The 11,436-nt window shown below is 55.8% G+C and overlaps 1 protein-coding gene across 1 annotated transcript; it reads left to right on the forward strand.

Moving 5' to 3' along the window:
• Window positions 1-8,137: 8,137 nt before the first annotated feature.
• LOC127389385 (dual specificity protein kinase CLK1-like) lies at window positions 8,138-10,765 on the forward strand. Its single transcript, XM_051629805.1, has 10 exons — window positions 8,138-8,237; window positions 8,635-8,701; window positions 8,834-8,950; window positions 9,087-9,253; window positions 9,330-9,423; window positions 9,507-9,637; window positions 9,783-9,865; window positions 10,015-10,094; window positions 10,359-10,449; window positions 10,538-10,765. Exons 1-10 carry the CDS (start codon window positions 8,138-8,140, stop codon window positions 10,763-10,765), a joined length of 1,158 nt encoding a protein of 385 aa, XP_051485765.1.
• Window positions 10,766-11,436: the final 671 nt, after the last annotated feature.

Below are 11,436 nucleotides of genomic sequence, written 5' to 3' on the forward strand. Positions count from 1 at the left end.
AACATGGAACAGAACGACATGAAGCAGAGGCCTTGACCTTGGGATGTGGTTGCTCACCCAACCAGGCCTTCAGGCACCTGAAAAGTTCCTTTTCTGCAGGTGGTTTGGGATTTGTCACTCCAAGTGCCTCGTGCTTTGCTCAGAAACAGAGGAGCCAGGGACACCTGAGCTGAGACTCTGCTTCATCTGGGCAGCCCCTCAGTGTCACTTCTGCCACGAGTCCTTCAGGAAAGCCATGGGAAGGGTTGTGTCACCTGGAGGAGAAGCTGCTGGCTTCCCATGCCTTGGTGAGGGTGACAAGGTCTCCCCTTCATCACAGGAGGCTGACATGTCAGTGGCTCTGCTGGGCTGACTGGAGACCCTGCAGGAGGAGTATCCAGACCACAGCAGACACTGCTCCCAGGGAACATTTCTCCACACAGCCCCAGGAGAAGCTTTCTGGCTGGGATGTGACATCCTGCCCAGGACGTGTGAAGTGCTGCCACAACTAAACCTCTTGCAGCTCTGCCCTGCCTGCCCACTCAGAGGGTCTCAGCTCTCCCCTCCTCAGCCCAGTGTCAGCACCAGGGAGCTGCAAGAGGAGGCCCCATCCAGCTGTGTGCTCTGGACACCAACCACCTGCCTTCCTCAACTCAGCCTGGCTGCAAGGGCCTCCCAGAAGGGCAGCAGTGCCCAGGGACCTGGAGGACATCTGCTTTCAGGGCTGGTGGCCTGCAGCCCTGCACATCAGGGGCTGTGGATGTGAGCCCAGGGCCCTGCCTGGTAACATTGTGGGACCTCCAGGCCCAGCGCCTTGGTCAAGTGACCTTCAGGGGTTCTGCAAAGAGCTTCATGGAGCTGAACTGCATCTCCAGGCTTTTCTCACCATGGACAAGGGTTGTGCTGTCCCCACAGGTGCTGAGTGAGGGCAGCCACAGAGAGTCACTGAATTGTTTTGGTTGGAAAAGACCTTTAAGATCCTTGAGTCCAACCACTGAGCCAGCCCTGCCAAGGCCACCCCTGCCCCGTGTCCCTCAGCTCCACATCTCCAGGGCTTGGAAACGCCTCCAGGGATGGGGACTCCACCCCTGCCCTGGGCAGCCTGGGCTGGGGCCTGACAGCCCTTTGGGGGAAGAAGTTCCCAAGATCCAACCTAAACCTCCCTGGGCAACTTGAGGCCATTTCCTCTCGTCCTGTGTCTGGGAGAAGAGACCAAGGACTTCAGAGTGAGATGAGGGATCAGCTCAGGAGTTGGAGGCACTGGAGTAGCTGGGATAAGGGTTTCAAGAGGTGTATCCACCTCATCTGTCTTGTGGTCCATCCCGTGGCCATCTCAGTGGCCTCTGCTGGCTACATTCCAGTTTGTGGACATCTCTCCTGCCCCAGGGGAGCCAAATCTTGTTCCTTTGTTTCTCTTGAAACCATCTTATTCCAGACGATTCCTCTTGCTGCTCTGCGCTCCCGTCCTGGCAGGCTTGGAACAGAAGCTCATTCAAGACTTGGAGGGTTGAGCCCTTGGTCAAGCTCTCCTGCTTGGTGGAGCAGGGAGGGCAGCAGCCTCTCCCCTGCATCCTCAGATGTGTTCTTAGAGCCAGTTTGTCCTGGGAAACCTTCCTGCTACCAGGTCTCCCTTCTTGCTCCTTTGCCTCCTGCAACCCCAGTCTTGTCCCACTCGGGTGACCACCAGCTGTGGGGTTTTGTCACCGTGCAGGATGCCATCAGCTGGGCTGGCTGCAGCTCCTCTGCTCTTCTTGTGGAGCCTGCTTAGATATTCATCCTTTGCCAGCAGAAAGGAGGGGGAGCTCCCAGGTGAAGCACTGGGTCCATGGCACCAGCTGTTGGGGAGGGTTGTCCAGTGGCTGCTCTGCAGTCCCCCGGGTGTCCCAGAGCTGATTGCTCTGTGGGTGTTGGGGCTGGACCTGGTTCCCTTCCCAACATCCTGACCTGATCTGGACACCAGGAGGTGTGTGGGAGAGGGGCCCCTTTGGGAGGATCATTCCTCCTGGTTGCCTACACCTGGGGTTTCTCCCCTGCTTCCTTAGTCCCTCTGGTTTTGCAGTGACATCTCTGCCTGTCCTCAGGCTGCCCCATTTGTGCAGCGTCTTACGAAGGTGTCGTTACGGTTCTTTCATTAGCTTTGTTCTGGAGGCTCCTTGGAACAGCTGGAGCAGGCAGAGCTTGGGTGACTCTGGGGACTGAATTTCTCATTTCCTCAGGCATGATGAGCTGTCTCCTTCTCCAGCAAAGCCACCCTCGTTGGTTTGCTGTGGTGCTGCTGGGCTTCCATGTCCTCATCCTCACGTAGCACGTCTTGCTGAGCCACGAGTCTCGAGCTCCTTCTGCTGTGCTGGGATGGACTGAGGTCACCCATGGCTCACCATGGTAGCCAGGCTGCATGGCAGCAGCTGGATGCCATGAAGCCACAGGGTGCACAGCATGGGCTGGGGCAGCTGTGTCCATGAAGAAGCAGTGAGCAGTCTGCAGCTGCCCCACAGGGTGGAGAGGTCCATCGTGCTTCAGTCCTGGGCAGAGTGAGTCCCTGTGGAGCTGGTCATAGTGTGAGAGAAGGACCATGTTCCTTGGAGAGGTGGTCCTGGTGCACCTGGGAGTCCCCTTTGCAGAAGGAGCAACTCCCTTCAAGCCCTGCCCATGTCAGAGCAGCCTGGGGGTGGATGCAGAGGAGAGTAGGTCTGTTGTGGAGAGCTGGTGTTGGGCTGTACATGTGTCTGCAAATGTTTCTGCAGAAGAGCTGGAGGGAGACATGTCAGGGGACACATGCTGGGTGCTGCTGAGAGCCTTCTGCTTGCCCAGAAGAGCAGGGGATGGGGGAGCTGCAGCCCAGCAGCTCCCTGGGAGCCCCAGGCTGGCTGTGAGCCACGTCCCAGCTGCTGGGCAGGTTGGCAGGCTGGTGGCAGAGCTGGCAGGCTGTGCGTGGGGAGCCCCAGCAGATGTGGGCAGGAAAAGGGAGTGGTTGAGAGCCTGGAGGCTTCCCCCAGAGGAAGCACTAGGTCTTCATCATCAAGAGGTGGCAGGGGATGGATGAGTGACCATGGCAGCTCTGTCCCCATGTCCCACACTGGAGCTCCCAGCCTGCAGCCTTGAGCTGCCCACCAAAGCCAAGGGTTCATCCAGGCTTGAGGAGCACATGTCCCACCAGCTGTTCTGTTTCCAAGAGGGACCCTTAACCCTCCCTCTGAGTCCTGTGTATGATTTGCACTCAGATCACCACCGAAACATTCCTGGGGGCCACGGAGACCTCTGCTCCTTGTTGACCTTCCTCTGGCCAGGAACACACCTTTCCTCCCGTCCCTCCACTTGGGTCCAGCCCCCAGTGAAGTGACCCCTTTGCTTCAGCTGCCTCCCTCCCCCAGGAGGGAGCACGGGGGGCTGCAGGATGGGCTTCTCAAGCTCCAACTTGCAGAAGCAGCAGCAGCAGCTCTGGGGATGAGCAGGATTGTCAAGAACATTTTAAAAAAGCACGAGTGTGGTGACTCTTCCAGAGCAAGGACTCTGCACAGCCCTTCGAGTGGGATTGTCCTCCCTGGGCCTGACCTGGGCAGGTGCTCCGTGGCTGGAGGAGGCTGCTGGCCCCTGAAGCTCTCATCCCCAAGGTGTTGGGTGCTGCCAGCCCCAGGTCCTCAGCCAGCCCGTGTCCTCCTGCTGCTCACTCCAAACTCAGGTATGAAACGCTCGGCTGGAGCAGCGCGGGGCAGGAGGTGCTGGCAGGTCCCAGCCAGCCCCGGAGCAGCAGCTGCTGGAGCTCCAGCCTCCTCCTGGCCTCCAGAGGGGACAGGTCCTCCCCGTGGGACAAGGCCAGCTCCATGGAGCTCACACAGCCCTGAACGTCGGGTCTGTCTCAGTGTTGGTGGATCCAGCGTCTGACGCTTCGCATGAGAACTTCAAGTCGGGGCTGGGGGGGATTTTGACTGTGAGGAAGCTGATGGAAATGGACTGGAAATGTGGTCCAGACATGGACCTTCTGCTGGACATTGACAGAATGATTTTTATTAAAATGCACCTTGTGTGCCAGAGCTGGCCTGGAGCCTCTGTTTGTCACTCCCTGCCCGTGGGTCGTGCCAGTGGCCGCTCATGTCCCTCTGCTGGGACATGCCAGGGTCAGTCTTCCTTGTCCAGGGTGAGCAGATGCCAGCAGAAGCTTCTCACCACCCTCACACCAAAGAGTTTCCTCCTCATGTCTCACCTCAATCTCCCTCTGCCAGTTTTCATCCCTTCCCCCTTGTCCTCTCCCTCCCTGCCCTTGTCCCAAGCCCCTCCCCAGCTTTCCTGGAGCCCCTTCAGGCACTGGAAGCTGCTCTCAGGTCTCCCTGGAGCCTTCTCTTCTCCAGGCTGAACACCCCAACTCTCCCAGCCTGGCTCCAGAGCAGAGCTGCTCCAGCCCCCACATCAATCATCTCTGTGGCCTCCTCTGGACTCTCTCCAGGAGCTCCATGCCTTTCTTACTCTGGGGGCTCCAGATCTGGCCCCAGCCCTGCAGGGGGGTCTCAGCAGAGCAGAAGGGACAATCCCTTCCCTCACCTTGCTGGTCACGCTGCTGGTGACACAGCCCAAGACATGGTTGGTTTCTGGGCTCCAGCTCACATTGTTGGCTCATGTTGAGCTTCTCGTCCACCATCACCCCCAAGTCCTTCCCCTCTGGGCTGCTTTCCCTCCATTCTCCACCCAACCTGTATCTGAGATGTCAGGAACAGTCTTGTTATGGCTATTCAAGGGCACCAACTAAGAAGATTGATACTGCCAGGTCCTGGATCCTTTAGAGAACACTTTACTCCAGGACCTAAGTCACTCAGGAGCCTGTGGCATCAGGTGTTCCAAGGTCTTGTCTGGACTTTTCTTGGCTGGAGCAAGAGCATGGCCCACGATCAGGTAGGTTCTGCCCAACCTTTTAGCTGTCTCTCACCTTTGGGCAAGAGGTTTTTGGGTTACAACCACCACGCTGGGAGAAATCCAAGCCCCATTGTCAGCCCTGCCCACAGCAGTCTGAGCATGGGGATGCTCAAAATGCCAAAGGACTTGCTGGAGACCTTTGGAAGTGGGACTTTCTGGAGTGCTGAGGTTGTTCCATCTCACTGTGCTGGACCCTCAGGCAGGCTCAGCCTCCAGATCTTCTCCTTGCTCAGCAGGTTTCTGTTTCCAGGTGTGGTGGGTCAGTCCTGGCACTCACCTGCACAGCCCTGTGTGTCCCTTTGGCCCCTGGAGGAAAGATGAGGAACTGGGAGTTGCCTGCCCGGGGCTGTGCAGTCTCCAGTGCTCCACACAGCTGGGTCGGTGGCAGGACCATTGCAGGTCCCTTCCCCCAGGTGGCCCCTGGGCAGGTGCCATGGGAAGCCCCCCCGAGCAGCCCTGCAGCTGCTGCCAGCCCTGCTCCTCCTCTGCCCAGGATGTCCTGGCTGCCCATGTCCCCAGTGGGTCCCAGCTGGGCACTGAGCTCCAGCGCTGGGAGCTGCTGGGGCTCAGCAGAGGGTGACCCCACCAGCGGGTGTCCCCGGGCACCTGCCGCCCTGTCTGAGCCCGGAGGGAAGGAAGGAGCCGGAGGCAGCAGGAGGCACGAGCAGCTGCTGAGGCTTTCTTGCCAAGGGGGGTGTTCCCAGCTCCAGGGCAGGGGCTCCTCAGCTCCTGCAGCCCCGGGCAGCCACGGAGTCGATCCAGGTGCGGCAGCTGCTGAGGCGGGTGTAGATGGCCGGGGTGCGGACGTGGCAGTTGGTGCTTCCCCAGGAGACGATGCCGATCAGGGTCCAGCCGCTGCCGCTCCTGGACACCAGGGCTCCCCCGGAGTCGCCCTGCGGAGAAGCCCCTGCTTGCTGCTCCCAGCACGGGAGGCAAACTGGTCGCTGACAGCCCTGCACGTTGCCAGGGGCTGGAGCTTCAACCTCTGGCTGCGCGGATGCAAGGACAGGCTGCCCAGAGAGCTGCTGGAGGCTCCTTCTCTGCAGACTTTCCAGACCGGTCTGGATGCCTTTCTGAGTGCCCTGCCCTGGTTGGGGTCCTGCTCTGGCAGGGGGTTGGACTCGGGGGTCTCTGGAGGTGCCTTCCAAGCCCTGCCATGCTGTGACCCTGTGCTCCTGTGCTCCAAGTGCAGCTCAGATCTGGAGCTGAGACTCAGCGCTGTGGCTGCAGGTGGCCATGGGAAGAAAGGCTGCAGGACACAGCTGAGGGGCCCCTGGAGCTGCCATGGAGCTGCCTCTGCTGCTGAGAACCTGCAGGGCTCACACACAAGGCAGCTGAGGTCAGCAAGAGAGGGGCACTTGGACCTGCAGGGATGGGGCACCCACTTTGCACAGGGGGAGAGAAAGGACTTGGTGGAAATGTCTTCTCTTGCTTTTCTCCCTCTCGTGTCTTGAGAAGGAACCTGCAAACTGGTATAAACTACCAACATTTCTCCTGGGCTGGAAATGAAGCTCAAAGTAAAAGTCATTGAGGAGAGGAGAGGAGAGGAGGAAATATAATTAGAGTTGAGTCAACTCAAGTGGAGTCTAGTAGAGTCAAGCAGAGCAGAGGAGACTCAGGACAACAGCCCATCCTGTTGAACATTAATTGCTTTGTGTCCAAAGCCAATCTCAGTTCCAAATGAAAGGTGGGATTTACCTCTTGTCTGGCAGGAGAGACCTTCACATCCTTGGTCTGCAGAGGGAAGAGTCTGTACTCTGAAGGATGGAAGTGGAATGGGAAGTGAGGTGTTAGAGATGAACTAAGGGTGCAGCTCTGCCTAGAGATCACACATGGGTTGGGAGAGACCATGTTTATGGGAACCACTCCTCCTGGGTGTTGGAATGGCACAAGTACAGGATGGTAGAGCTCCTCATGGAGAAGTGGGGAGCCTGATCTTTGAGGATGGAAAGCCTCCCTAATTCTTATCCAAAACAAAACCAGCTCAGGAGATACAAAGACCAACCTGACTGTCTAGTGGTGACCAAGCTGACTTGAACCACTGAGCTGCCAGAAGAGTCACTGCAGAACCTGGTACAAATTGGTTTTGGGCTTCTTGTGCATATCTGTGTGACTGCACCTGGGAAACTGTGTCCAGGTCTGGAGGCCCCAAGACAGGCTGGGAGAGTTGGGGTGTTGAGCCTGGAGAAGAGAAGGCTCCAAGGAGACCTTAGAGCACCTTCCAGTGCCTGAAGGGGCTACAGGAAAGCTGGGGAGGGACTTGGGACAAGGGCAGGGAGGGAGATGACAAGGAGAGATGGATGAAAACTGGCAGAGGGAGATTGAGGTGAGACACGAGGAGGAAATTCTTTGGTGTGAGGGTGGTGAGAAGCTTCTGCTGGCCTGGAGAAACCTGTGCCTGTGGCCAAGGGGCTTCTTGGTCCCACCATGCCCTGTGCTTGTAGGATCTGCTCCTTGGGCAGAAGAATCAAGGAAAACTCAGAGAGCAGCTTGTGGCAATGAGGCTTTCTTATAAATAGGAGCTCTGCTGGGCACACCCTGGCAGGGCAGTGACAGTGGGAGGGACTGGGTGCCCAGGCTGGTCCGTGCTGGTGGGACACCTGGTCACACAGGGCATGGGCTGGCTCCACCTGTGCTGTGGGTGCCCTCCACCTCGGGACCCGTCGGAGAAGTTCCATGAGTTCCATCTGCTCCCTCCAGATCCAGGAGGACCTGATGGGTGGGTGGGATGGTTGAGGCAGATTCAGACCCTGAAATGGCAGATCCTAACATGGGGCCTGACAGGAGACTTCAGAATCAGATTTGGGGCCTCAGACTAACACTCTGGGCCATGAGAATGAGTCTTAACACCTACAAAGCAGAAAGCTTGGAGCTTAGAGATGAAGCTTTGTGCCCTGGGCCCTTAAAGTGGGAAAGGCACTTGAGAGAGGCATCCTGCTCAGCACACAACAAAAAGTCATGGGCACTGAGAACCTAAAGTAAAATGCAGTGAACCAATCTTTGCAAAGAAAAGCAATTGTGCTGCAGTTTGGTGTTGCCTTGCCACTTGGAGGATCTCCCCTGGGAATGTGCCCCGTGCCCTGTTTTTGTCCTGCAACACACACCGTGTGCCCCGTGCATTGGCGGGGAGTGAACCTGAAATGGCTCCTGCCAACCCTTGGTGGCCTGGCCTGTATCTGAATGGCCCAGCATCTCCCTGCCAACTGAGTTTCCTGCTCTGACCTGAATGCCCTGGTGTTTCTTCATTGCCTAGATGATCCTGACAAGCCCTCCAAGGAGCGGATCCAACAGCGTGGAGGAGAACTGCCAGGGTCACCCCATCTGTCAGACAGGAGACATCCTCTGTGCAAGATGTACAGCATAGTAGCATTAACTTTTCAGATAGAATCAGTTGTGCCAGCATAAGATGTGGGTGGGGTTTGCAAGTCTTTTCCTTCTGTCTGGACTTTCTGTCTTTGGGGGTAGAGATCGTTATTCCTTGTCTGTACATTTCTCTTTGCTTTTCCTCCTTTCCCCCCCAAAATACAGTACATGCAGCTAATGGAGCTACTGGATTGAGTTCCCTGTAAATGTGCCTTGAGGAGAGTTGTCCAGTAACATCTCTCCAACTGGAGATTTTCCATGTAACGAGGCCCAGTTGAGAGGAACCTACTTGTCCTCTTTGTTTGCTGCATTTTTGTGTGTTGGCTTGTTTTCTCAATACCTGAGTAACTATACAAGTTGTGTGACTGACAGTTGTGTTCTTTCTAGATGAAGTCGTTGCTACTTTGGGTGAGGGGACTTTTGGACAGGTTGTGGAGTGCATCGATCACAAGGAGTAAGTCTTTGGAAGTAACCACACACAGTTCTCCTGGCTGATGCTCTCAGAGTGTGGCTCAGGAAGTGCTCAGGATCCTTAGGTAAAAATCTCCTCCATGTTCTAAGCGCAGTTAAAAACCTGTCTTTCCAGGCAGGGCAGGCATGTGGCTGTGAAAATCATCAAGGAGGCTGATGGGAGCTCTGAGGAAGCCTTTGCAGAAGTCCGGGTGCTGCGCTACTTACGTGCCCTGGACCCCAGCAGCACACAGTGAGTGCACAAAGCCTTGTCCTGGCCTCTGGCTTTCAGCTGCCTGGGACACACGGAGCTTTGGGAACACAGCATGGACGTAGCAGAGCGTGACACCACTGCCTGCTGCAATTGCTGCCTTTTGCTGCTTCTGCAGGCACTGTGTCCAGATGCTAGACTGGTTTGAACACCGTGGCCACGTCTGCATCGTGCTGGAGCTGCTGGGGCTCAGCACCTTTGACTTCATGAAGGAGAATGGCTTCCTCCCCTTCAGGCTGGACCACATCAGGCAGATGGCCTATCAGATCTGCCAGGCTGTCAACTGCAAGTATCTTTCTTTTTGCCTTGCTTTGCTAGCTTTTCTTTGTGGTATTTGCTAACAAGCATTGTCCCCTTGCAGTTTTGCACGTCAACAAGTTGACGCACACAGACCTGAAGCCAGAAAACATCTTGCTGGCGTCGTCTGACTCCACGGAGGAGTACAATCCCAGCCTGGGAAGTTGCCGTCCTCTTCCCCACCTGCCCTCAGCCATCCTCTGGCTTCCCTTGGGCACTAGCCTCCCCTTGTTTCCTTGCAGAAGTGTCAAGAGCGCAGACCCAAGCATCCCGACATCAGGGTTGGGGACTTTGGGAGCACCACACGTGACGATGAACATCACAGCACGGTGGTGACCACGAGACCGTTCCGAGCTCCCGAAGTCATCCTAGGTCAGTAGGAGTCTGTTGGGCACAGCTTTGGCCTGAGACTCCTGGTGCCTATTGAAAGGTGCTACAGAAGTGTGGCCCATCTTGCTGGAGCTCTTGACTCGCTTGCAGCCTGCTATAAACGTGAGCCTTCTGGGTCTTTTCACAGCCCTGGGATGGTCACAGCCCTGCGATGTCTGGAGCATAGGATGTATTCTCCTGGAGTACTACCTGGGATCCCCAATCTTTCCGGTAGGCAACTAGGAGCCAGCCAGCTTGGCAGGAAGGCTGGCCCCATGAACATTTGCAAGTGACAAGCCACACTGAAGGAAGGTCATTGTGTGGTTCTTGATCACTCCTGCTGTGAAGGAACAACAATGTCTGTCTTGATTTCCCTTCAGGTCAATGAAGACAAAGAACACCTGGCAATGATGGAGAGAATCCTGGGGCCTTTGCCAAGTGACATGATAAAGCAAAGCAGGTAATTCCATTTCTCCATACCTGGACGGATAGAGTTCCATTGAAATACCTTCAGATTTGCTTTCATGGAAACTTAAAAAGAAAAAAAAAAAAAGGAGAATTTGAATACGTTCACGTTCATCCTTTGGTCTGTTTCCCAAACTGGCCACTCCTGTGGAACCTTCCCAGCTCATGCCCGAGATGCCGACCAACATGCTGATAAACTGCTTCTAGTGCAGGGACAAAAAGCACCTCTGAGGAACAACCTGTGGTCTGATTGTTTCAGGAAACGCGGATATTTCCATCAGGACCGGGTGCACTTGGACGAGCGAAGCTCTGCTGGGAGATACGTGTCCCGGTGGTGTAAGCCCCTGAAGGTAAGAGGGCTGAGGGGAAAGGCTGCTGGGGAGAGCACCTGGACATGCAATGACACCATTACAAACAGCTGTTCTGTTCTTCATGAAGGCATTCATGACCAACGACGGAGACGACCACGAGAACCTGTTTGATCTGATTGAGAAGATGCTCCGTTACGACCCAGCAGAGCGAATTACTCTGGGAGAAGCCCTGAAACACCCTTTCTTCCTGCCCCTGAGACGGGAGAAAAGGCTGCTGCCTTCTGGAGCTGGGGAGCCTGACCCAGGAGTCCTTCCCCCAAAGAAGCGGAGAAAGTATAGGATGTTTGTTGGATAGAGTTGTTTTGTTCATGTTCCCTTTGGTGTTAGGATGTTTTGGGTAGTGTAGTTTGTTGCAGCTGTTGGAATAAAACTGAAGTGAGAAAAAGACAGTGATGGACTTGGTTGTGTTTCCTCCGTGCGTGAAGGTCTTGGGACAGTGGCACTTTGAAAGGTGCACAGGTGTCCTAGGACTCTGTCCTGCTGCTGAGTGGTCTCCACAGGGAGAATTCCAGTACCTGTAACACACAAGACGTTGCCCTGTCACACTGACCTGAGGCCTGGATCACTGCACACCCCCCAACTCCTCCAGCTGTTCCACTGCTGCGCTGGGACTTGAAACTTGGTAGCTTAGGTAGGAACATTGAAATACTCTCAGCCCCACTCCCGACAGGACTGGCCACACCTCTTGTTTACAGATGGGTAAAATCCCAGACAGACCTTTTCCAGGAGGGCCAGACAACAGAAAGAGTCCTCTTCCCAGCCTGGATTTTAGATGGGTCCCTGCCACCCAGACCCCTTCTCAATATACAGAATGAGTCCCGGAGGAAAGTTAAAGCCTTAATCCTGAAGTGTAACTTTCTCGTGTTTTCTGGTTGTGTGGGGGTTTTATTGCTGTTGTTTTTTTTCCCTCTTCCTTTTCAAGTTCATGCAGCCCCATCGCTTTGTTACCTGGTCGGGGAGCACCTG

Source organism: Apus apus, chromosome 11, assembly GCF_020740795.1.
Source record: "Apus apus isolate bApuApu2 chromosome 11, bApuApu2.pri.cur, whole genome shotgun sequence".
Lineage (NCBI taxonomy): Eukaryota > Metazoa > Chordata > Aves > Apodiformes > Apodidae > Apus > Apus apus.